This window comes from Neodiprion lecontei, chromosome 4 (assembly GCF_021901455.1).
Source record: "Neodiprion lecontei isolate iyNeoLeco1 chromosome 4, iyNeoLeco1.1, whole genome shotgun sequence".
NCBI classification, from domain to species: Eukaryota; Metazoa; Arthropoda; class Insecta; order Hymenoptera; family Diprionidae; genus Neodiprion; species Neodiprion lecontei.
The window spans coordinates 14,911,565-14,932,942 of NC_060263.1; the positions used below are offsets into that span (position 1 = coordinate 14,911,565).

Consider the following 21,378-nt stretch of genomic DNA (forward strand, 5'->3'; position numbering starts at 1 on the left):
ATAATTAATGATAGGCAGTTCTTTTCCATTCCTGGAATCACCTGGAAAATAGAAAATAATCAAAGTCTAACTGCGAATTTGATTTTCAGTAAAATTTCTCACTGTGTTGTGCAACCCAGGTAAGTATCAAAATTAACTTTGCTCGGCTGGTAACGAAGAAACACTGTAGATTTATAATTTGCGGTCTGCGTGGTACAGTTTTGAGGGTTTAGTGAGCGTCGTTTATGCCTGTCAATTCCAATTATGTAAATTTTGTGTCGCTGCAATACCTAATTATCAAAAGAAAATGGATCTTATTTATGCTGTTAATAGAAAAAACGTGAAATCTAGCCTTGGTACCGAAAGGTTCGTACGTCAATTTGAATCTCGCATTAATTTTTTGGTTATGTACGCTTTTCGTACCCAAGATACACAACACTACTTGTTCACAACATTAATTTATTCTCGTTTTCGTGCATTCATTCATTTGCTTATTGTTTAATATTCACCCTGCAGATCAAATCCATGGGTTGATAAATCCAAATATATTGTGAATCTGTTTTCTTGGACCATTCAAAAAAGTATCTAATATAATAGTAATTTTTCCCTGATGCTGTCAACTTTCATCGTAGGTTTTGCGATGGACACTCGTTGTGTTCATTATCCAGCCGTAATGTTGCTGCCTTTACAACCACCACTGAATTGGACGATTTCAATGGAAGAACCTGGGGATCTCATGTTTATATTTGCGACCTGAATATGCCATGGCATTCGCATAAGTTAGTTTCAATATTATCAACGATTGGTGCCATAATTAAATAATATTATTCCATAACAAGACATTTAAAATTTACCAATGGATTGGAAAATGATTGAATAGGATTTTATTTAGTGCAATCACAATGTCAACAGGTTTCTCTAATATTCTAAAATTTGATGTGTCATAGAGTATTGTCAAATAAAACCAACATCACTGCCCTAGAGTGGGATTTGCCAGGTGATAAATTGGTCATTGCCGATGAATCGGGAAGCATTCAGTTATGGACCTTTAAGGACCACATACTGAATGACTGGATGCTGATTGGGTCTGCGTGCTTTCCTGGAGAACATGTTCTCAGTGCCGCCTGGTTTCACAATGGCAAAAAAGTGAGTAATCAACCCCAGTAGAGGAACAAATTTTGTTTTCTGAATGTACCATTAAAGCTACATACTCAATGCTTATAACAATAAGTCTATGTTTCTTCATCAATGCCAAGATCGGGTTAGTCGCAGAAAAGAAAGACAGCATTTACTACAATGACAAATTCAACCACCTGAGATTCGCCCCTTCTGTAAGGCAGTTTGGTGGGCGCGCAGCCGAAGGAGTTTTAGTTGTGTCGACTACAGGGATGGTCGGAGCTGTAATGATATCAAAAGATTCCCCGAGCCAAGTTTGTTTTGCGACAGAAAGCCTCGGAAGTACGCGACACAGAATAACTGCCGTAGACATTTGTTACGGTAAAAGTAAGCATCTATCAAGTAGCAGCGAACAATTTCCTTCAACTGGACACTTTAATTTACTCTCTCCTCTTAATAGATGGACACTATCTAGTGGCGGTGAGCAGCGGCAGTGTTGCGCTACCAATTAGGTGCTACAGAGTATCCGTTAGAAAAAGTGATGAAAAATGTTACATCACTTCGCAGGCACTTCCAAGTTTTTTTCTGCATGACAGCGTCATCCAGGATAATATGTGTAAGCATTTTTATTTTAATCATAAGATATCATATATCGAATAGTTTATTTTTTCGATCACAAAGTTTGTTCTAATCTTTTCGTATTTCCTATTGTAGACACAAAAGTAACTCACTTGAAATTTGTGGTCCGAGAGGATGCTGATTCTTTAATTGTTGCTGCGAATGGAGACAATGGAGGGCTCGTCGAAGTCTGGGAGCTTAGGGAGAAATCTCAAACTGTGCATAAGCTTTTTCAACCAAAAACCCTCGAGTCATTCAAAACTGTTGTGAGTACTCAGTTCTGTGTGTTGTATAAACTTTTTTGCCCAGTTCAAAGAGTTACCAGAGGTAATCGATAAAAATCGTCAACAGGTTTGGCAGAATCAGTCTCAGTACCAATGCAAATCTCCGGTTGTAGCTGTAACTACAACTAAACTGGCAATCGTTACGACGTTGCCACCACCCAGCTGTGTGATAATTGCGTTGGCAGATTCCTCCATACATTACCTCAACCGAGACTGTCTGAAAGAAATCGCTTTGGCATCTTTAAACATGCCTTGGCGACAGGATGAACCGAGCAATAAATTCCAAAGGCTTACACTCTCCATATCTCATATCGACATCTCATGGTTAGGTGGAATTCTTCTCGTTATCGATACCCAAGGCACCCTCTATCTTTACAGACTACTTTTAGATGGCGGTAAGGATGGAAAGGGGAATTATTACCATCTCCATGTGTAAAAACCAGTAAAAAATAATGTTTGACATCGTTACTTCAGGTCCTTCGATGACACTAGGTTATGCTTGTACAATGCTAGAGTATTGCCTCGTCACTGGACTCGATTGCTTGGATTTACTTCTCTGCTTAAGATCCTCGATGATTGAAACCCTGTGTGAACGCCTTGACTTATCGTACAACAGACAACTAGCCCCGATCCAACAATTCTACTATGTTCAGTTCCTCTGCATTAAAACTTGTCTCTTCAGGTTTGTGCTTAATATGTTGTAACAGACTTTTAGCTTAAAATTTCCTTCTTTCAACTACATGAGATCGAAAACACTATTCAATAGTTTATTGGAATATTATTTGCTGCCTTCATTGCAGAATGCTATCAGCTGGTCAGTCCAAAGCAGCAGATCTGTCATCTTTGCTGATGATACATTCGGTAGCGACAGCATTTAAGTCTCTGCTAAGACCATCAGCGCTCATTTCTCATGACAAAGGGCCAGCCGAGAGTCTAGCAGCAGTGATTACAGAACCTATTACAGATGTCGATAAGGTACAAAAAATCTTCACATTTTACAAATCAATTATTTCTCTACACTGTCAAATCCACTGAATCCCATTTTTGTTCGTCAGGTGATGTTCCATTTGGATCCGAAGGAATTCACGGTGGAACCAATCACTCTACAATCGCTGCAGCAACTAATTCAGTGGGTCGCCGACATGGCTCTGAATCTCCTTGCTCGATTACCAGAACAACGTACACAGCTCAAGTCTGGCGGGGTTGGTATTGTAATAATTATTTTCTCATCAACGTTTGGCAAGTGTTTTCACGAGTTGATTACCATCGTTAAATCTTTTATTTCTATTTTTCAGTACGAACTTCTTAAGGACTATAAAGCGTTGAACACTCTTCGCGAGCTGCTCGTAATTATTCGGATATGGGGCTTACTACGTCCGTCATGTTTACCTGTTTTCCTTCGAAACACAGACAATCTGGATGCGTTGCCGCTACTGTTCAGATTACTGTCTCGACTAGTTCAACTCAATGGAGAAAATCAGCAGCAGCAAATTGACGAAGGATTAATCGGTGGGTCTCAGCTGCCTGATGCGATCTCTTTCATGAATAAATTTGTCATGTATTCCTTCAGACGAATGCTGTCACTTACCAAACCAGATAATGATACCACAACTCCACCAAGCGAGCAGCATCACCGCCATAGCGACACCCATGCTATTTTGTCAGAATCTTCCTCTTCAGGTGAATTTTCAATTCAGTCTTTCCGATTAATTTTAATATTTTCAACCGACTAATTCCCATCCCTTAATTCCAGTTGGAATTCGGTGTCGAACCTGAGCTATTGGTGTTTGTACCAGAGTTGAATCCAATTGAAGGTTGCATGCACACAGGTCAAGTACTGGACAGCATTCGTCACTTATATCTAGGAAAGCAGCCTCTTCTGGTGAAACAATGCTCGAGGTACGTGATCCGTCCCAAAAAGAAGCAAGTCTCAGAACGAGTTATGTGTTCATCGATAATACAATTGGATCAAATTGTTTCCTAGGTGTGGGGGAAAAGCTCAAGTACAAAATATGATGAGAACTGCGGCTATTCGGGCTTGGGATCAAAGATGGGCACGGACCTGTAGATGCGGAGGACTGTGGCGAATTCGCCGAATGTCTCAGTAACAGGTAAAGAAGTTCTTGCTTATTCCTAACAAAAAATTGTACCACTGATGAAATTTAGCAAATTATTTTTATTCAATCTGATGTAAATACTTGTGTAGAATGTATTAAAAACTATTTAATTCTGTTAGATTTTCACACCAAAAATTTGTTGGAGAATAATAGAACTTGCATAGTCAACGATACCATCTTTATTAAAATCAATTGGTGTTAATTTACATTTACAATTAATCCATGACCCACACAGGGATGGCGAAGGTTCGGTGTTGCATAAAATATGATTCTTCATCCCACCTAAGGCGTTATGCGCTTGGGGTCGCGTGGGAACATTGACGTTTTTCGAATATTGTCCAAGCCAAGGTAGAGCATCACAACGCGTTCCATTCCAATACCGCCACCGGCGTGAGGCGGGCAACCGAATCTGAACGCATCTATGTAGGCTTTTATCTTCTCGATATCTACGAATCAATGAATTTTGTATTGAAACAAAAGATGGCTTTTGCAACTCTCTGTCCAAAAATGGAGGATATAAGGTTACCTATGTTGTGAACTTTCGCTCTTTCAATGAGAAAATCAGGATCATGAATACGTTGAGCACCTGAAAGAATTTCCTCACCGCGCATGAACATGTCATAAGAATTGGAAGTCCCCTAGAATACCAATGTGAATGTAAATCAAGGATCTTGAATATTGTTGATAATGTTTCACATGTTGTGCAGATGTTTGCTTACGTTATTTCTCGGGTCTGGCATGGTGTAGAACGGCCTGACAGCGAGCGGATATTTATCGAGTATGTAAAAGTCCGTGTCATACTGTGAATTTAAAATAACATTTGTCGTCAGTTGTGTTATCAGAATAGTGTTTATCCGTTTTTCAAAATGCCTTTCTTACTTTCGCCTTGACGAGTTTGCCTAGTAATTTTTCATCCGGAGTCGATAAATCGTCTTCTGGACCGATCGTGACACCAGCCTCTGCTAGCAAACTTATTGCTTGATGAAATTCCAATCTGAGTGGAGGATCTAGAAAAGTGAATGGCTCCACAGGGAATTGTTCGCTGACGGCTTTAATCTCGGCGGCATATCTATAGAATTGAAAAAAACAAATAAAAATAATTTAGTAGTTGCATGACTTACTTTAATTATTTGAAAAACTGTTATCACGCAAAATAAGAGTCTGTGTTACTGACTGGTCGCGAAGTCCTTTGAATATCTCGGTGAACATTTGGCCGATAGTTTCAACCACTTCATGATAATGGTATTTGAATGCCATTTCTAAATCTAATCCCACAAACTCCGTCAAATGTCTATGGGTGTTTGAATCCTCCGCTCGAAAAACTGTGGACACAAAGTAATGTTCATTTCCTTGCTACTTTTTTGTTGCATTGGTGATTGAAAAAAAAAATTTGTGAAATGCATAACTTCTTATTTAGTAAAAATGAATTCGTTACCAGCTCCGACGGTGAACACCTTGTCAAAGTCAGCGGCAATGGCCATCTGCTTGTAGAGCTGAGGTGACTGAGCCAAATATGCAGACCCTTTGAAGTACGAGACGGTGAAAACATTGGCTCCACCTTCGCTGGCAGCTGATATGATCTTTGGCGTATGAATTTCCACAAACCCCTAAAAGAATCACGTGAAACCTCACATTCAGAGAACGATTAATGACCTGCTGCGAGGTTTGCGGAAAAGTGTATGTACCTTTTTAGTTAATACATCCCTGAATAGCTTGCAGACCCCAGCTTCGACTCTAAAGATCGCCTGATTAGCCGGGGTACGCAGATCGAGAATCCGGTTGTCCAGACGAGTGTCTTGGTTCACCTTTATGTTCAGCCCTTCAGATTCTTCCGCCTTGACAGGCCTGGACGCATCTTCAATCAGAAGGGGTAGCTGAGCCTTGGCGGCACTGACAGTAAATATCTGCTTGATGTGGAGTTCTACATCTCTCTGAGTGCAGGACTCGATTTTAGCCACAGTCTTCACTGTTGCTTCGACATCGATTATAGACTCCTTGGTAATGCTGAAACGAGAAATTTGTGCAAAGAAATCAGTTGCGAGGATGTATTTTTCACATGAAATACTCGGTGCAAAGCAAAAATAATATTTTCGTGAAACTCTTGATTGTCTAAATATTGCATGCGCCAATACCTATTCTATCCAAATTGTGATAAATCAGGCTTACTTTGATGCAAACTTGACCATTTGCTTACTGATTTCGTCATTTACAGCGACGAGTCCTTGAACTGTGTAGGACTGCTCTCTGAGTATTAGAAAACACTGTTTTCCTGCGGAAAGGTTCGAAAAAATACAATAAATAGCGGTTCAGTGCAAAGTTGTACTGAAATATCTTTGCTTTTTAATTGAGAACCATAAATATCTACCCTTAGCTCTGCTTGTGTGTAATCGTCCTCTGAGCCAGATAATCTGACCAGCGATATTGGGATTCAGATCCTGGACATGAGTGAATTTTCTGTCCTTGTGTTTATCTACACTCTGAATCATCGCTGGCTGTCCATATTTTCCGACAGAGATATCCTCCTCGTTTGCAGCATCTTGCTGCACCGATTGCTGGTTGTAGCAAATAGCAGTATGAATTATTGCTTATCAGGTATAATACATACGTGAAACATGCTCTAACTACAAGTACAATTTTCTTACTAGTTGTGCTTGCCGCTCAGCCTTGGCAGCTATCTTTTTTGCATCTTTCTGCTGCTTTTTGAGAGCCTTCTTTGACGCATCTTCTCTAAAATTTAATAATGTGTGAATTAGGATACTAGTGCCAGTACTTCTGCAAATGATTGAACTAATAATCCTTACCCTTCGCGAGCAGCTTCCTCTGGCTTGTTACCGCCCATTTTCCTATGATATGGAAATCTGTGTCTGGAAAAAAAATGTGAATACTCCGTTACTTCGATGGTGAAAATGTTGACAGACAAATGGATAATTCTGTGTGCAGATGTAAACACTGCATCAGAATAGTTATTCTTGTGGGAAGTGCGCATAAAATAGGGATTTCTCAATGAGTATAAAGTACCGCATGAGTCAAAGGCACATGCGAACCTCATGCAGTGTTCAGAAATCCCTATATGCACATGACACAAATTCCATTTTCTGTGCTACCTCTGTCAAATACGAGAATATAATATAGTCCTTATAAGCACTGGTGCATCGAATTTTAAGCATTAATGCTCATAAAAACTACAAAGTAGTAGAGTTGTTGAGGGAGGTAGCGCAGAAAATTATTTTTAATTACTTTGACGGTATGTTATCTACAAGTTTTACTAAGTGACTACTTCCTGCAAATTGCGTGACCAATTTTAGGTCTGACCAAACACGATATTGTCACAGATTATCAGTACACACGTCGTTCAGCAGGTTCACCGAACTTTCAGAAGCTAAAACAGCAGTGTATGTGAAAAATAGAGTGTCAGCCGGTCATTAACGTTGCACGAGCAAATCACATCGAACTTTGGAACTAGATTATTTAAAAAGCACTGGCCGGCAACAGACTCTTGAACAATCTGTCTACTGAGATGCTGCAATAATTAATTTTATTTCAGAACACGACAAGTAGAGTTGTAACTTCAAATTTATACAACGGTCTTTAGCGGTATGATATGCTAATCAGGGATCTTTTCGGGACGCTCAATTTACGACTTTATTTTACCTTACAGGTTTAATAGTACTTTTCTTTCGTGATAGCAGCTTATCGCAAGTAAATATGTACGTACTGGGACTCCACTCAACGCGTGCACAGACACGGTGCTTACGACTGCGTACGACACGGTGTAAGAATAAGAAAGGAATAAGAGGTAGTCCGGTCCGATCCCCATCGAAAGCTCTGTGATTATTTTAATAAAGTCCTCGGGCTCCCCGCCAGGCGTCTCACGTGACGAAAAGCAAGAATCACGGTATTATAGACAGGTCTGGGCACTCCAAGCCCCTTCCTACATAATTCAGCGTGACCGTCTTGAAGCCTGTGTTTCTCAATTTGTGCACCAAAGACCGGAGCGCTCCAATCTCCGAGGCCGGTGTATGCGTACTGAGTAGGCCTCTCCCTCACTAGCGCTAGCGGCGAAAATTCACAACATCGGCTACATTTTCGAGCACGGTTTTACAGCCGGAGTGCCCAGGGGCCGGGTTCTGAACATCAAGGTCATCAAGTGAGTTCGCGTTCGCTTTGTGGAAACGGAAATTTGGAGTGTGATGTCAATCTTTTCTTTCCTGAATAGTGTATGGCTCAGAAACTTGCGGTCTGTGCCATCTAGCGGCTAATAAATCGTTCTCTATCTGCTCGTGGCACTGATATATATATATCAGTGGCTCGTGGTAATTGCCCACCCACTAGCACCCCGTGTATTTTCTATTATTTTTTTGCCTGTGGTGCCGGTTTCTAACGTAACCTCGCGTTGAGCATGCAATATGTAACAGACTACTTATCCGAAAAATAACTCTAAAATAAGAAGTATACAGTATACTCAACACCCAACCTTTTGAGAAGGAATAAGAGGTTATGTATGATTAATACAAACAAACGTCAGAACTAAAATTTTTTTTTTGGAACGAAGTTCCTTATCGCTCGTTCACCGTAGGGGCTATTTTTTTTTACAAGTTCTCTCAACTGAGAGATAAAAAAAGGAATACATAAGGTTTGGGTACTAGCCCATACAACCATTTTTACACTTGATATTAGTTTGCTATTATTTCATATTATGATTAAATTACAATTATTTGAACATTTTATAGGTTATTTTAACATAAAATATATTATTATATTAGAAATTAATTTTTCAAGAGTCAATAAATTTAATTAAAGCATTAAGAATTATAGAGTTTTTAGAATTAACAATTTCTTCGACACTGTATGATCCTAAGCCCAAAAAGATTTTTAAAGTCTTGATTAAAGTCTGTCTTTGATTACTAAAATTATCACAATTCCAAAAAATATGTTCTATTGACTCTTCGACTTAGCCACAGGAACAGTGAATCGTTGACAATATTAAATTTAAATAAATGTTTTCTAAGTGTTGTGTGTCCTGATCTTATTCTATTAATAATAACTATAGTTTTCCTGTTAGCTGAGATGTTAGTAAACCATGGTTTTCTTTGAAGAGAGTAAAAGTTATTGAAGTAATATCTTCCTTTTGTATTAGCAAGATCCAAGCACCATGTATTAAAGTTATTATACGTATGATCCTTCCATTTGCTTCTAAAGTCTCTTATTGGAATAGAGATTTGAGAATCAATGCCATGTCGAATAGCATGTTTAGCTAATGAATCAGCTATTTCGTTGCCGATTATGCCACAATGAGCAGGAATAACATCTATTTTTCTCTCCTTTCTTAGCTATCGCCCTCTATCAACAGCATATGCCACTTCGTAATAATATTTAACATCGATAAGCTCTGTACCGACCGTGATGTTCATTAACCATCGACTATAATAATAGTATAAGAGCGGAAAACCGTAGAACTCACTAACTCGAACTCATTTGACGTTCAAAATCCGGCCCCAGACTTGTCTATAAGACTGCGGCCAGAATGTAAACAATAATGGCGTCATGTGTTATTTGTGCACAGCACCGCGCCGAAAACTACTAATGGTGGCGCCACCTGATATCACTGAATTTTCGCGGTGTAAAATCTCAGTATATAGAGCTTAACCAACAACGGAGTTGTAATTATCCTATTTGCGCTGCTGTTTTATCATGGGTGAAATGGATTTTAGTGGTATCTAAGGGCTAATCGTTGAACAACCGGAATGCCATCGCAGTCGTTTGAGCGGCAGCTATCTTGACATTGAGAGTGTGTAAAACACGGTCTTACATACAGGTCTTGCAACGAACGTGGTGGGGGATGGTCAGTTACGTCCGAAACAAAAGTACAACTTATGGCCACAAGAGCGGCGCTACGAGTTATTCATAAGCTTATTATTATTATTTGGCGGAACCCTAACCTATCTTTTTGATACTCATACACAGATAACCTTACGTTCAATGTCACTCATATGTCTGTGAATAACTGACAGCGCTGCGTAGTGGCCAGTAGTGGCAAAGAAAAATTCGACAATAACGCGGCTACCCCCACCACTCAAATTTCAGTTCGTTGCAAGGCCTGTATGTAAGACCGTGGTGTAAAAGGTGTGTCCACTGTGAACGGAATCAATTTTATAAAAAAAAATTTCGTTGCTTTAGATTTAACTGTGCTTTGCCGATGCTATTTCACCCACACAATTTTTGAGTAAGGAATTATTTCGTGACGAAACATTCGAAAAGTATTCTCTCATCTCTGAGAATTAATCCGGCGAAATTCACTTGTACATATGCACACTCGGTTGTGTGAGAAAAATAAAAAACATGACTATCGTTGACTCTTACCATACAAAACAGTGTGCAAAACTAATTACTCGAGTACGATAGGAACCTTTCGTAGCAACTTGACCTGCTCGTACCAGAGATGAGTAGGGAGATCTCCAACGCTCGGCTTTTCGTGATACCAGCTAGGTTGGAGCGTCGACGTGACACCTAGGCGGCCACGCACCGAAGGTGGCCCATTTCCGACCTGACACCTAGGCGGCCATGCACCGAAGGTGGCCCACAATCGTGCATATATAGATATACTCGGTCGCTCGAGCAAGCGGTTGCCAATCGCATCCTTGTCCCCGCTCGCACTAATGTTTCCAGGAATGCAAGAATTGGGATTTTTTTGTTTCAATTATGAATGTCAGCGAATAAAAGTATCTCCAGATTTGATAAATTTTGGATTCAATTAGCGGACGCTGAACCAAAATAATTAACCATTCCCAGCCCGAATACTTCTTTTTTTTTAATAAATATTATTTTTTTATTGATATGAAAATATGTGACGCCTGGTGTTCTCGAATATTTGTACGCGCTGTCTATGGAAAAATATACGAAGCCAGCTCGATAACATTTATGCAAAATGTGCAATGGGCAAGTGGTTGGAGGAAATTTTTTTTTTCTCGAACTGAATCTTCCAGAGAACCATCAGCGAATTCCAAGCAAGCTCCATAAACATACCGAGCAAACGCGCGATCACGGACGTAGCTGTGGTGTGGCTGAGTGGATACCACATGAGGATGAATTTTCAATCACAGGTTTTTGCGCGAAGTTTTCCTGTATTTAAGTTAATTACTACTGCCTTTGCTATAATACTGCATTCAAGTCTTAAACAAAACACTAAAAAATAAGTTAACCACTTAATGTAAAACAAAATGTTAGATCGAGCTTAAAATTTAAGCCGGAGTTACATAAACTAAGATAATTACAAGTGCAATATTGTAAATATTGAGCATTTATTGTTCATCTAAATAAATATGGTTTCCTCCTCAAAAAAAAAAAAAAAAAACATGAGGATGGAGTGATGCGGGACACGGGTTCGATCGCAGTTCACTCTTTTTTTTTTTTTTTTTTTTTAAATTCAATCCCGGCTTTTTTTTTTGTATTTTCGGAGAGAAAAAACAAATCAAAGAAAGAAAATTTCGAGAGCCGGTCGATTTTTTCCTTCTTTCCTTTTGCTTTTTTTTTTACTGAACCCACCTTTTTTGTAGTGGGGGTAACCCGGAAGAGAACAAATAATTGAAACAATAAAATTCCGAGAGCGAATCGATTTGTTCCGCGTTTTTGGCGCCTCTTTTTTGATATGGAAAAGTTTTGACAGTAATGGAAAATAGAGATTACTAAACGCAAATGTATTGTTTTTTAATAACACCGGCCCACAGAAAAAAAGTGGCCTGTACTTTTGACCGGACCTACCTATCTTTATGTATTTTGACGCGCTGAATCCGAATCTGAAGTCAGTTTTGCCCGTACACCCTCAAAATTTTGAGTAAATTGCAAAAAAACCATAAAAATCGCCAAAAATTAGCATTTTTGGTAAGAAAAAAATTTATGGAACTATAGACCAAGTATGATTTTTATGCATTTTGGTCCGCTAAACCCAAATCTGAAGTTTATTCAACCATAAGCCTTTTAAAATTTAATTGGGCCGGTGTTATTAAAAAACAATACATTTGTTTTTAGTAATCTCTATTTTCCATTACTGTCAAAACTTTTCCTTATTAAAAAAAAAACGCCCATTTTATATCAGTCTTGACGAGCATTTCTTAAGAAGTTTGAGAGATGCGAGATCGGAACGACAAAATTATTTCAGTAGCAACAATGTATGGACCCCTCTCCTTTTCTGATATTCGCAGCCAGTTGAGAGGCTTCACAGTGTTCAGTTTAGTGCCAGCAGCTCTCGAGGTAGCAAGATGGTAAGTGAATTACATAATTATTTTACATGTATGGAAAAACCGGCAGGTTTGACGATCGTCTATTTACTTTATAGATTAAGAAGAGAAAAAAAGGGAAGGACCTGTAGTCGTATTTTATACTTTATTTAATTTTCCTTGAATTGTCAGACGTTTTTATTTTTGATTGTATAGGAAGAAGATGTGTGGGGAATTCCATTCTAGTGCCCAAGAATATAGTACACATTTTCGATCATTTTTTCTTTTTTTTTTTTGGGAAAACATTTTCCTCAATTTCCAAATTTCCTTAATTTTTTGGTATTCAAATCGATTCTTAACAATTTTGCGCACAGGTGGGATTTCTTTAATTATTTTTTTCCTAATCCTGAGGATATTTCCTATCTGAGACCACTGTCAATAGGCGAGATTCCGGATATTATAAAATTACCTTTTTTTCTAATTAAAAAGAAAATCACATAAGGCCACTAAGAACTCGAAATGAAAATCTGACAAAATTAGAGATGTTTTTTTATATTCGAAGCCATTAACGTAAATAATCCGTTTAACGACCATCCTAATAGATATACATTGTATATGGGGCATTCCGCGTCAAATTTGCCACCCATGTACCTCACCCTCTTCGATTTTGATAATTCTTTAGTATGATGTTACAACCACGGTTTCAATCGACTTGAAACAGTGTCGGAATTTTTTGCAGATTTCTTTAGCCACCACTGAAAGAGAAAAAAAAATGAAAAACCAATTCCGGAAACGCTTCTTTTAAAATTCTGAAAAAATTCACACTGATTTTATAATTAAAAATATGATTTGTAAGCATGACAGGACAACGTGATCTTAACATCTACTACTTTTCTAGCAAGTTTTTGGTTTTCTTGGATCTTTGGATAACTTAAAAAAAAAGAATGAAATGGTATGAACTGTATTCAGGCCTTCTGGCATTCCTCTAAATTTCAGAAAAATTGATATCCATTAATAATAGAGAAATTTATGACCGAACAAATAAATAGAAACTCCAATTCCGGCATGAGAAAAAAATGCTTGCTAGAAAAGTAGTGAATGTTGAGATCACGTTGTCCTGTCATGCTTACAAATCATATTTTTAATTATAAAATCAGTGTGAATTTTTTCAGAATTTTAAAAGAAGCGTTTCCGGAATTGGTTTTTCATTTTTTTTTCTCTTTCAGTGGTGGCTAAAGAAATCTGCAAAAAATTCCGACACTGTTTCAAGTCGATTGAAACCGTGGTTGTAACATCATACTAAAGAATTATCAAAATCGAAGAGGGTGAGGTACATGGGTGGCAAATTTGACGCGGAATGCCCCATATACAATGTATATCTATTAGGATGGTCGTTAAACGGATTATTTACGTTAATGGCTTCGAATATAAAAAAACATCTCTAATTTTGTCAGATTTTCATTTCGAGTTCTTAGTGGCCTTATGTGATTTTCTTTTTAATTAGAAAAAAAGGTAATTTTATAATATCCGGAATCTCGCCTATTGACAGTGGTCTCAGATAGGAAATATCCTCAGGATTAGGAAAAAAATAATTAAAGAAATCCCACCTGTGCGCAAAATTGTTAAGAATCGATTTGAATACCAAAAAATTAAGGAAATTTGGAAATTGAGGAAAATGTTTTCCCAAAAAAAAAAAAGAAAAAATGATCGAAAATGTGTACTATATTCTTGGGCACTAGAATGGAATTCCCCACACATCTTCTTCCTATACAATCAAAAATAAAAACGTCTGACAATTCAAGGAAAATTAAATAAAGTATAAAATACGACTACAGGTCCTTCCCTTTTTTTCTCTTCTTAATCTATAAAGTAAATAGACGATCGTCAAACCTGCCGGTTTTTCCATACATGTAAAATAATTATGTAATTCACTTACCATCTTGCTACCTCGAGAGCTGCTGGCACTAAACTGAACACTGTGAAGCCTCTCAACTGGCTGCGAATATCAGAAAAGGAGAGGGGTCCATACATTGTTGCTACTGAAATAATTTTGTCGTTCCGATCTCGCATCTCTCAAACTTCTTAAGAAATGCTCGTCAAGACTGATATAAAATGGGCGTTTTTTTTTTAATAAGGAAAAGTTTTGACAGTAATGGAAAATAGAGATTACTAAAAACAAATGTATTGTTTTTTAATAACACCGGCCCAATTAAATTTTAAAAGGCTTATGGTTGAATAAACTTCAGATTTGGGTTTAGCGGACCAAAATGCATAAAAATCATACTTGGTCTATAGTTCCATAAATTTTTTTCTTACCAAAAATGCTAATTTTTGGCGATTTTTATGGTTTTTTTGCAATTTACTCAAAATTTTGAGGGTGTACGGGCAAAACTGACTTCAGATTCGGATTCAGCGCGTCAAAATACATAAAGATAGGTAGGTCCGGTCAAAAGTACAGGCCACTTTTTTTCTGTGGGCCGGTGTTATTAAAAAACAATACATTTGCGTTTAGTAATCTCTATTTTCCATTACTGTCAAAACTTTTCCATATCAAAAAAGAGGCGCCAAAAACGCGGAACAAATCGATTCGCTCTCGGAATTTTATTGTTTCAATTATTTGTTCTCTTCCGGGTTACCCCCACTACAAAAAAGGTGGGTTCAGTAAAAAAAAAAGCAAAAGGAAAGAAGGAAAAAATCGACCGGCTCTCGAAATTTTCTTTCTTTGATTTGTTTTTTCTCTCCGAAAATACAAAAAAAAAAGCCGGGATTGAATTTAAAAAAAAAAAAAAAAAAAAGAGTGAACTGCGATCGAACCCGTGTCCCGCATCACTCCATCCTCATGTTTTTTTTTTTTTTTTTGAGGAGGAAACCATATTTATTTAGATGAACAATAAATGCTCAATATTTACAATATTGCACTTGTAATTATCTTAGTTTATGTAACTCCGGCTTAAATTTTAAGCTCGATCTAACATTTTGTTTTACATTAAGTGGTTAACTTATTTTTTAGTGTTTTGTTTAAGACTTGAATGCAGTATTATAGCAAAGGCAGTAGTAATTAACTTAAATACAGGAAAACTTCGCGCAAAAACCTGTGATTGAAAATTCATCCTCATGTGGTATCCACTCAGCCACACCACAGCTACGTCCGTGATCGCGCGTTTGCTCGGTATGTTTATGGAGCTTGCTTGGAATTCGCTGATGGTTCTCTGGAAGATTCAGTTCGAGAAAAAAAAAATTTCCTCCAACCACTTGCCCATTGCACATTTTGCATAAATGTTATCGAGCTGGCTTCGTATATTTTTCCATAGACAGCGCGTACAAATATTCGAGAACACCAGGCGTCACATATTTTCATATCAATAAAAAAAATAATATTTATTAAAAAAAAAGAAGTATTCGGGCTGGGAATGGTTAATTATTTTGGTTCAGCGTCCGCTAATTGAATCCAAAATTTATCAAATCTGGAGATACTTTTATTCGCTGACATTCATAATTGAAACAAAAAAATCCCAATTCTTGCATTCCTGGAAACATTAGTGCGAGCGGGGACAAGGATGCGATTGGCAACCGCTTGCTCGAGCGACCGAGTATATCTATATATGCACGATTGTGGGCCACCTTCGGTGCATGGCCGCCTAGGTGTCAGGTCGGAAATGGGCCACCTTCGGTGCGTGGCCGCCTAGGTGTCACGTCGACGCTCCAACCTAGCTGGTATCACGAAAAGCCGAGCGTTGGAGATCTCCCTACTCATCTCTGCTCGTACCTCATCACCAGTCGAGTTTTGGTGGTAAGTATCCAATTACTTTTTCATGCAGAAATTGATGCTTATCCGGAGGCCGATGAAAACAATATACTGTACTATTGAAAAAAATCAAAATCACCTTCATCTGACCTCGGCGGGTTCACTTACGGAAAATCTGACACTGTTATCATCTTTCCCCCTTCGAACCATACAACTTTTGTCTGAAACAGTTTCCACTCACACTTTTGGTTTTCGAGATATTTGACTGGATTGATTAAAATGAGACACCCTGTACAACTGATAAATAGAAAATGCAAAGAAATAAATAATTTATATTCAAAAAACAATATAATAAATGAAAAATAATCACAACTATTTCCTGGGAGAGAAAGCTCGAAGAGTACTTTGGCACATACAGTTTTTGAAGAAGAACAAAAAGGTGATCTGAATACGACGAAAATTCTTGAGCGAACTGACGATTTCGACGAGGTGATAAATACAAAAAATTATAAATCCGGTGTCCCGGTCGTTGATGCATTGAAATAGAGCTTAAATTAAAGCTCTTGAAACCCACATTGTAAATAAAAGTTCTCGAATTTCACAGTTAATCGTGACAGGGGAGAAATATGTGATAATATTTTCGCCGTATAGGCCAAAGGCTTTTCTTCGCGGTAAAGGGACCCGGACGTGAAGTCAGCATATCAATTGTCAGCAAATCAACAATAAAATGGAGTTCTCTTCGCATGCAGCCGAGTTCTACAGTTCCTGATACATTTTAGTAATAGTTCTGTCGATTTGAGTAAAAAAAAGTGAATCGAAAAAATGATCTGCCAACTTGCCGTAGCAGATCAATTTACAGCAAGTGAAAAATACAACGGAGTTCTCTTCGCATGCAACCGAGTTCTACAGTTCCTGATACATTTTAGTGATAGTTCTGGCGAAATTGCCCGAAAAAAGTAAATCGAAAAAATGGTCTGCCAACTTCCATAGCGATTATAATGTATTGCGCTCCGTAAAACCATGGTTAAGATGGAAGATTAGATAAAAATTAGAAGCGAAATGGCCACCGACAGGTGAATCATGAAAGCTAGACAAAATCTCGGCTTTTCTCTAGAAACCAGAAGCTGCCAACGTACCGACTTGGAGTCAGGTGATTCCCATTTCCTATAAAGCAACTGATCGAGGAGAAACAAGGAGTCCCACTGCGCCCAGTAAATTTTCAAAGACTGACTCATAGAAGATGCTTCTTCCCACTGAGGCCTGACTCCTGTGGATTTCCAATTCCGAACTAGGAGGAGATCTGAATCTTTCTCCTGGGCGATGATCCAGTCTTCTTTATTTTCAACGAGAGAAATTTGACGAGCGTTAAGCGAGGGATCTTGCTGTTTATTTAAACGAGAGCACTGTTTGCAATCGTCCTCGCACGGACGACGAGCAAGTGCATCAGCATTACCATGCAGAACTCCGGGACGGTGTTTAGTTTCAAAGTCATATTGACCTAACCTCTCCAACCATCGAGCTACTTGGCCTTCAGGTGATTTGAACGAAAGAAGCCAAGTTAAGGAAGCATTGTCTGTCCGAATCAAAAATTTTCCTTCCATAAAGATAATAATGGAAATGGCAAACAGATTTTACCATCGCTAATAATTCCCTACGGGTAACACAATAATTGCATTCCTGTTTAGACAAGACCCGACTAAAATAACTAATAACGCGCTCTTGGTTATCCTGAATTTGAGACAAAACCCCACCTATACCATAGAGAGAAGCGTCAGAATCTACGATGAATTGAGAATCGGTGATGGGATAAGCTAATGTCGGCGACGAAGTTAATAATTTTTTAAGGAGAACAAAGGCTCTTTCGCATTCGGAAGTCCAATCAAAAACAACTGTAATTCCTGTAAGAGCATGGAGGGGTCGCGCTATAGAAGCAAAGCCCTTAACGAAACGTCTGTAATAAGTACAAAGTCCTAAGAAACTTTGAACCTTTGCTTTTGAATCGGGACGAGGCCAATTGAAGACCTTTTCTATTTTAGAAGGATCTGTCTTAACACCTTTCACTGAAACGACGTGTCCGAGAAAAGTTACTTCCCTTTTGAATAAAAGACATTTTTTGGGAATCATTTTTAGACCAGCTTGGAATAAACGACTAAAAACCTGCTCAAGATTTTCCAATTCTTCATCAAAAGTCTTACCGAACACAATGATGTCATCGAGATAAACTAAACAAATCTTGCCAGTGAGACCTTGAAGGGCGAATTCCATCGCTCTTTCGAAGGTAGCTGGTGCATTACAAAGGCCAAAAGGCATAACTTTAAATTGCCAAAGTCCACCTAACCCTGTGACAAAAGCTGTTTTCGCTTTTTCTAACGGATTCATTTCGACTTGCCAATAACCGCTCTGTAAATCAATCGTAGAGAACCAACGGGCACCAGATATTAAATCAAGGGTATCTCCTATCTGAGGAAGCGGATATGCATCTTTCTTGGTGACCTCGTTCAACTTCCTATAATCTACACAAAACCTCTTGGAACCATCTTTTTTATTGACTAAGACAATGGCAGAAGCCCACGGACTAGAAGACGGCTCAATAACATCTGCTGTTCTCATATCTTCTACTAATTTTTCAACTTCCCTGCGACCGTTTGAAGGAAGCCGTCTAGCTGCCTGTTTATTTGGAGCGTTATTCCCTACATCTATCGAATGCTTAGCTATGGTACATCTCTCGATGTCGGCAGAGTCTTTAGCGAAAGTCTCTTTAAAATCGTTAAAAAGGCAAACGAGACTGTTAGTCTGAGCGATATCTAAATCTTCAGAAGACCTAGTAAAGAGTTCCGTGAGATAAGAAGGAACGACTAAAGAGTCCGACACATGTTCTAAAATGCGCAAAGACGAGAGGGTTTCTTTCTGTTGAGAAGAGTTAATATACCTAGACGTTTCGAGGTTGATTTTACGGTAACCAGAACAGAGAGTCGAATCCCCGGTAGAAATGACGCAGTTGTGAGCGGAAAGAAAATCTACGCCTAAAATGCCTTCATCTTCTATATCAGCTACTAGAACTTCATGTGGGGATTGAAGACAATCCGCTCCGCTACTGTTACCTGCACGACCATCTTACCTACGACAGGGGTAGTTGCTCCGGTAGCAGTGTGAATAGACACAGAAGGATTAATTGAAGCAAGAGACGAAATCATATCAGGACCAACAACGGAAATTTCGGTTCCGGTATCTATCACCCACAAACAACCTAGTCCGTTAACGGAACCTTTAGCATATAGGCCGGTACGACGCAGGCCTCTTACCACGAACTGTGAAACAATAGGGCTAAGGAACTTGGAAGAAACCGATGATATCCGCCCTTTCGAAACATCGGTAGCTAGTTTCCCGAATTCTGAGGAACAGAAGGTTGCGCTGCCCAAACCGGAATAGAGGGTGCTCTTTTGGAGGCATTATTGCGCAACGAATCTTCCGTAGTCTTCAACTGACGCTCGAGTTTGAAACAATTCTTCACGTTATGTCCCCTTACGCCGCAAAACTGGCACTCTGAGACAGGCCGATTGGAGTTTGATCTATTGTAACGAGAGAAACCACTATTTTTCCTTCCTGGAAAAGAATCTGAGCTAGGCTGATTGACTGAAGGACGGGACGAAGAATTTTCTGAAGGTTCAGCTTGGTTTAATCGATGAAGTTGACGCGAACCTAAATCCGCCTCGTTTATGGCTTCTAATTCTAAGGCCTTAATAATTGCTTCATGCAAAGAAGTCGGAGCTGCGAGCCTCAGATGATACTGAAGCTCCGGATTCCGAATCGCATTAATGAATTTCGCCCGAGCTATCTGATCTCTAGCTTTTTCTGCACAATCAGTAAGGGAATGTCGAGCGAGACGTTCGATGTCATTTCCGAGAGAGGCTAAATCTTCCTTGGGTCCTTGACGTCTATTTTCAAACTGAGTGAAATAAAGTTTGGAAAGATGTTCTTCGCCAAACCGAAGTTTAAGAGCCGCACAAATGCTGTCGAAATTTTCAAAATCCGAATCTGAAAGCGATCCAAGAACTACCAAGGCCGGACCGGACAAAGAGGCTGTCAAATTAGCTGCTTTCTGGGACGGACTCCAACCATTAACCTTACTTATCATGTTGAACTGACGTTCGTATAGACTCCAAGCAGACGAACCGTCATACGAACCGGGCTTCAAATTCGATTGTTTCGAGGGCAACTCTACAATACTCGCGGCAGGTACAGAGACCTGATTGAGTCCGAACGAGCTCTGAGTCTGCGGAGAGAGAACATTGACAGTTCCGCGCGATTTTAAAAAGGCCAAGAACTCTGACTGAATATCCACGCTAGGATGAGACGACGCGACAGGAGGCTCAACTACTTCTGAAATATCACGTGACGGAACATTGTGGCATTGCGGAAAAGAGCTAACCTGAGCTTGTCGCGAGACATGAGCAGGTGGAAAATTTTTAGCAACAGGGGGAATTTCGCCTCCCCCATAAATGGCGTCAGACCTTGATTGATCCGGAATTGAATGAATGGAGGTCCTCTTTGCTGGGACCGGGACTGAAGGAAGAGAAGTCCTTCTACCTGGGGACGGAACTGGGCGTATTGGGAATTCCTGCGGCCGCTCCTGAAGCTTCTGCACACCTTGCAGGATCCCGATTAGCGCCTGGGATACGATTTCCTGTTGTTGACGTTGTTGCGAGAGGAGTTCGTGCAGAAGATTCTGCTGTTCTTGTTGCTGCAGTTGTTGCTGTTGTTGTTGCTGTTGTTGGTGTTGTTGTTGGTGTTGTTGATGTTGTTGCTGCTGTATCTGTCGCATCAGTAAATCTTGATTTCCTTGGATGAGCTCTGCCAAGAGAGCTAGTTGGGGCTGGGGCTGAACCTCAGCTTCCAAACGAGGAGAAACGGGAACAAACACCGGTTCAAGGGAGCGTTGACACGACGAAACGCGTCCGGCAGCTCGTCGCTTCGCGCGTGATGCTCTCGGAGATCTTTGCATTTTTTTTTTTTTTGTGTTCTTCTTATCACTCAAAATCCACTCAAAACTCTACCGAGACACAGAAGGATCCCACTTCTGACACCAGTGTTACAACGCGGAAAATTAAGAAAGGAAAAGGATTTATTTTGTGACGAAGCTCTCCTTTTAAAGTCTCGAGATAGATTGTTTTTGCAATAATGTTGGTTGACGCAGCAACCTTATTCTTTTGAAAGACATAAGAGGTTACAAACGTCTTTTATCTATGATGACTACTACATCATTAAAAAGGGGGCAAAACGAGTGATTTCAGCCTTTGTAACAATAT

At 39.2% G+C, this 21,378-nt stretch overlaps 2 protein-coding genes across 8 annotated transcripts; one reads left to right on the forward strand and one right to left on the reverse strand.

Annotated features, from left to right (window-relative positions):
* The first annotated feature begins 164 nt into the window (after positions 1–164).
* LOC107221388 (mediator of RNA polymerase II transcription subunit 16) lies at positions 165–6,217 on the forward strand. 4 transcript variants are annotated; one of them, XM_046737177.1, is made up of 15 exons: positions 165–345; positions 612–758; positions 927–1,125; positions 1,236–1,482; positions 1,556–1,711; positions 1,810–1,979; positions 2,065–2,392; positions 2,472–2,679; positions 2,798–2,972; positions 3,053–3,208; positions 3,293–3,506; positions 3,568–3,677; positions 3,751–3,896; positions 3,982–4,108; positions 5,553–6,217. In XM_046737177.1, exons 1-14 carry the CDS (start codon positions 287–289, stop codon positions 4,103–4,105), a joined length of 2,439 nt encoding a protein of 812 aa, XP_046593133.1. In that variant the 5' UTR covers positions 165–286; the 3' UTR covers positions 4,106–4,108; positions 5,553–6,217. The 4 variants fall into 4 exon arrangements, with proteins under 4 accessions (XP_046593133.1, XP_046593132.1, XP_015515848.1 ...); XM_046737176.1 differs by lacking the exon at positions 5,553–6,217 and adding an exon at positions 4,350–5,421; XM_015660362.2 differs by lacking the exon at positions 5,553–6,217 and adding an exon at positions 4,350–5,421 and having other exon boundaries at positions 3,053–3,199.
* On the reverse strand, positions 4,276–7,971 carry LOC107221390 (aspartate--tRNA ligase, cytoplasmic). Of its 4 annotated transcripts, none has more exons than XM_015660364.2 (12): positions 7,830–7,971; positions 6,916–6,978; positions 6,757–6,841; positions 6,480–6,666; positions 6,281–6,383; positions 5,800–6,118; positions 5,550–5,721; positions 5,289–5,436; positions 4,994–5,183; positions 4,834–4,914; positions 4,641–4,752; positions 4,276–4,560 (listed from the first exon to the last, which is right to left on the reverse strand). In XM_015660364.2, the coding sequence occupies exons 2-12, from the start codon at positions 6,951–6,953 to the stop codon at positions 4,397–4,399; spliced, it is 1,599 nt and encodes a 532-aa protein (XP_015515850.1). In that variant the 5' UTR covers positions 6,954–6,978; positions 7,830–7,971; the 3' UTR covers positions 4,276–4,396. The 4 variants fall into 4 exon arrangements, with proteins under 4 accessions (XP_015515850.1, XP_015515849.1, XP_046593135.1 ...); XM_015660363.2 differs by having other exon boundaries at positions 7,766–7,922; XM_046737179.1 differs by having other exon boundaries at positions 7,771–7,910.
* Positions 7,972–21,378: the final 13,407 nt, after the last annotated feature.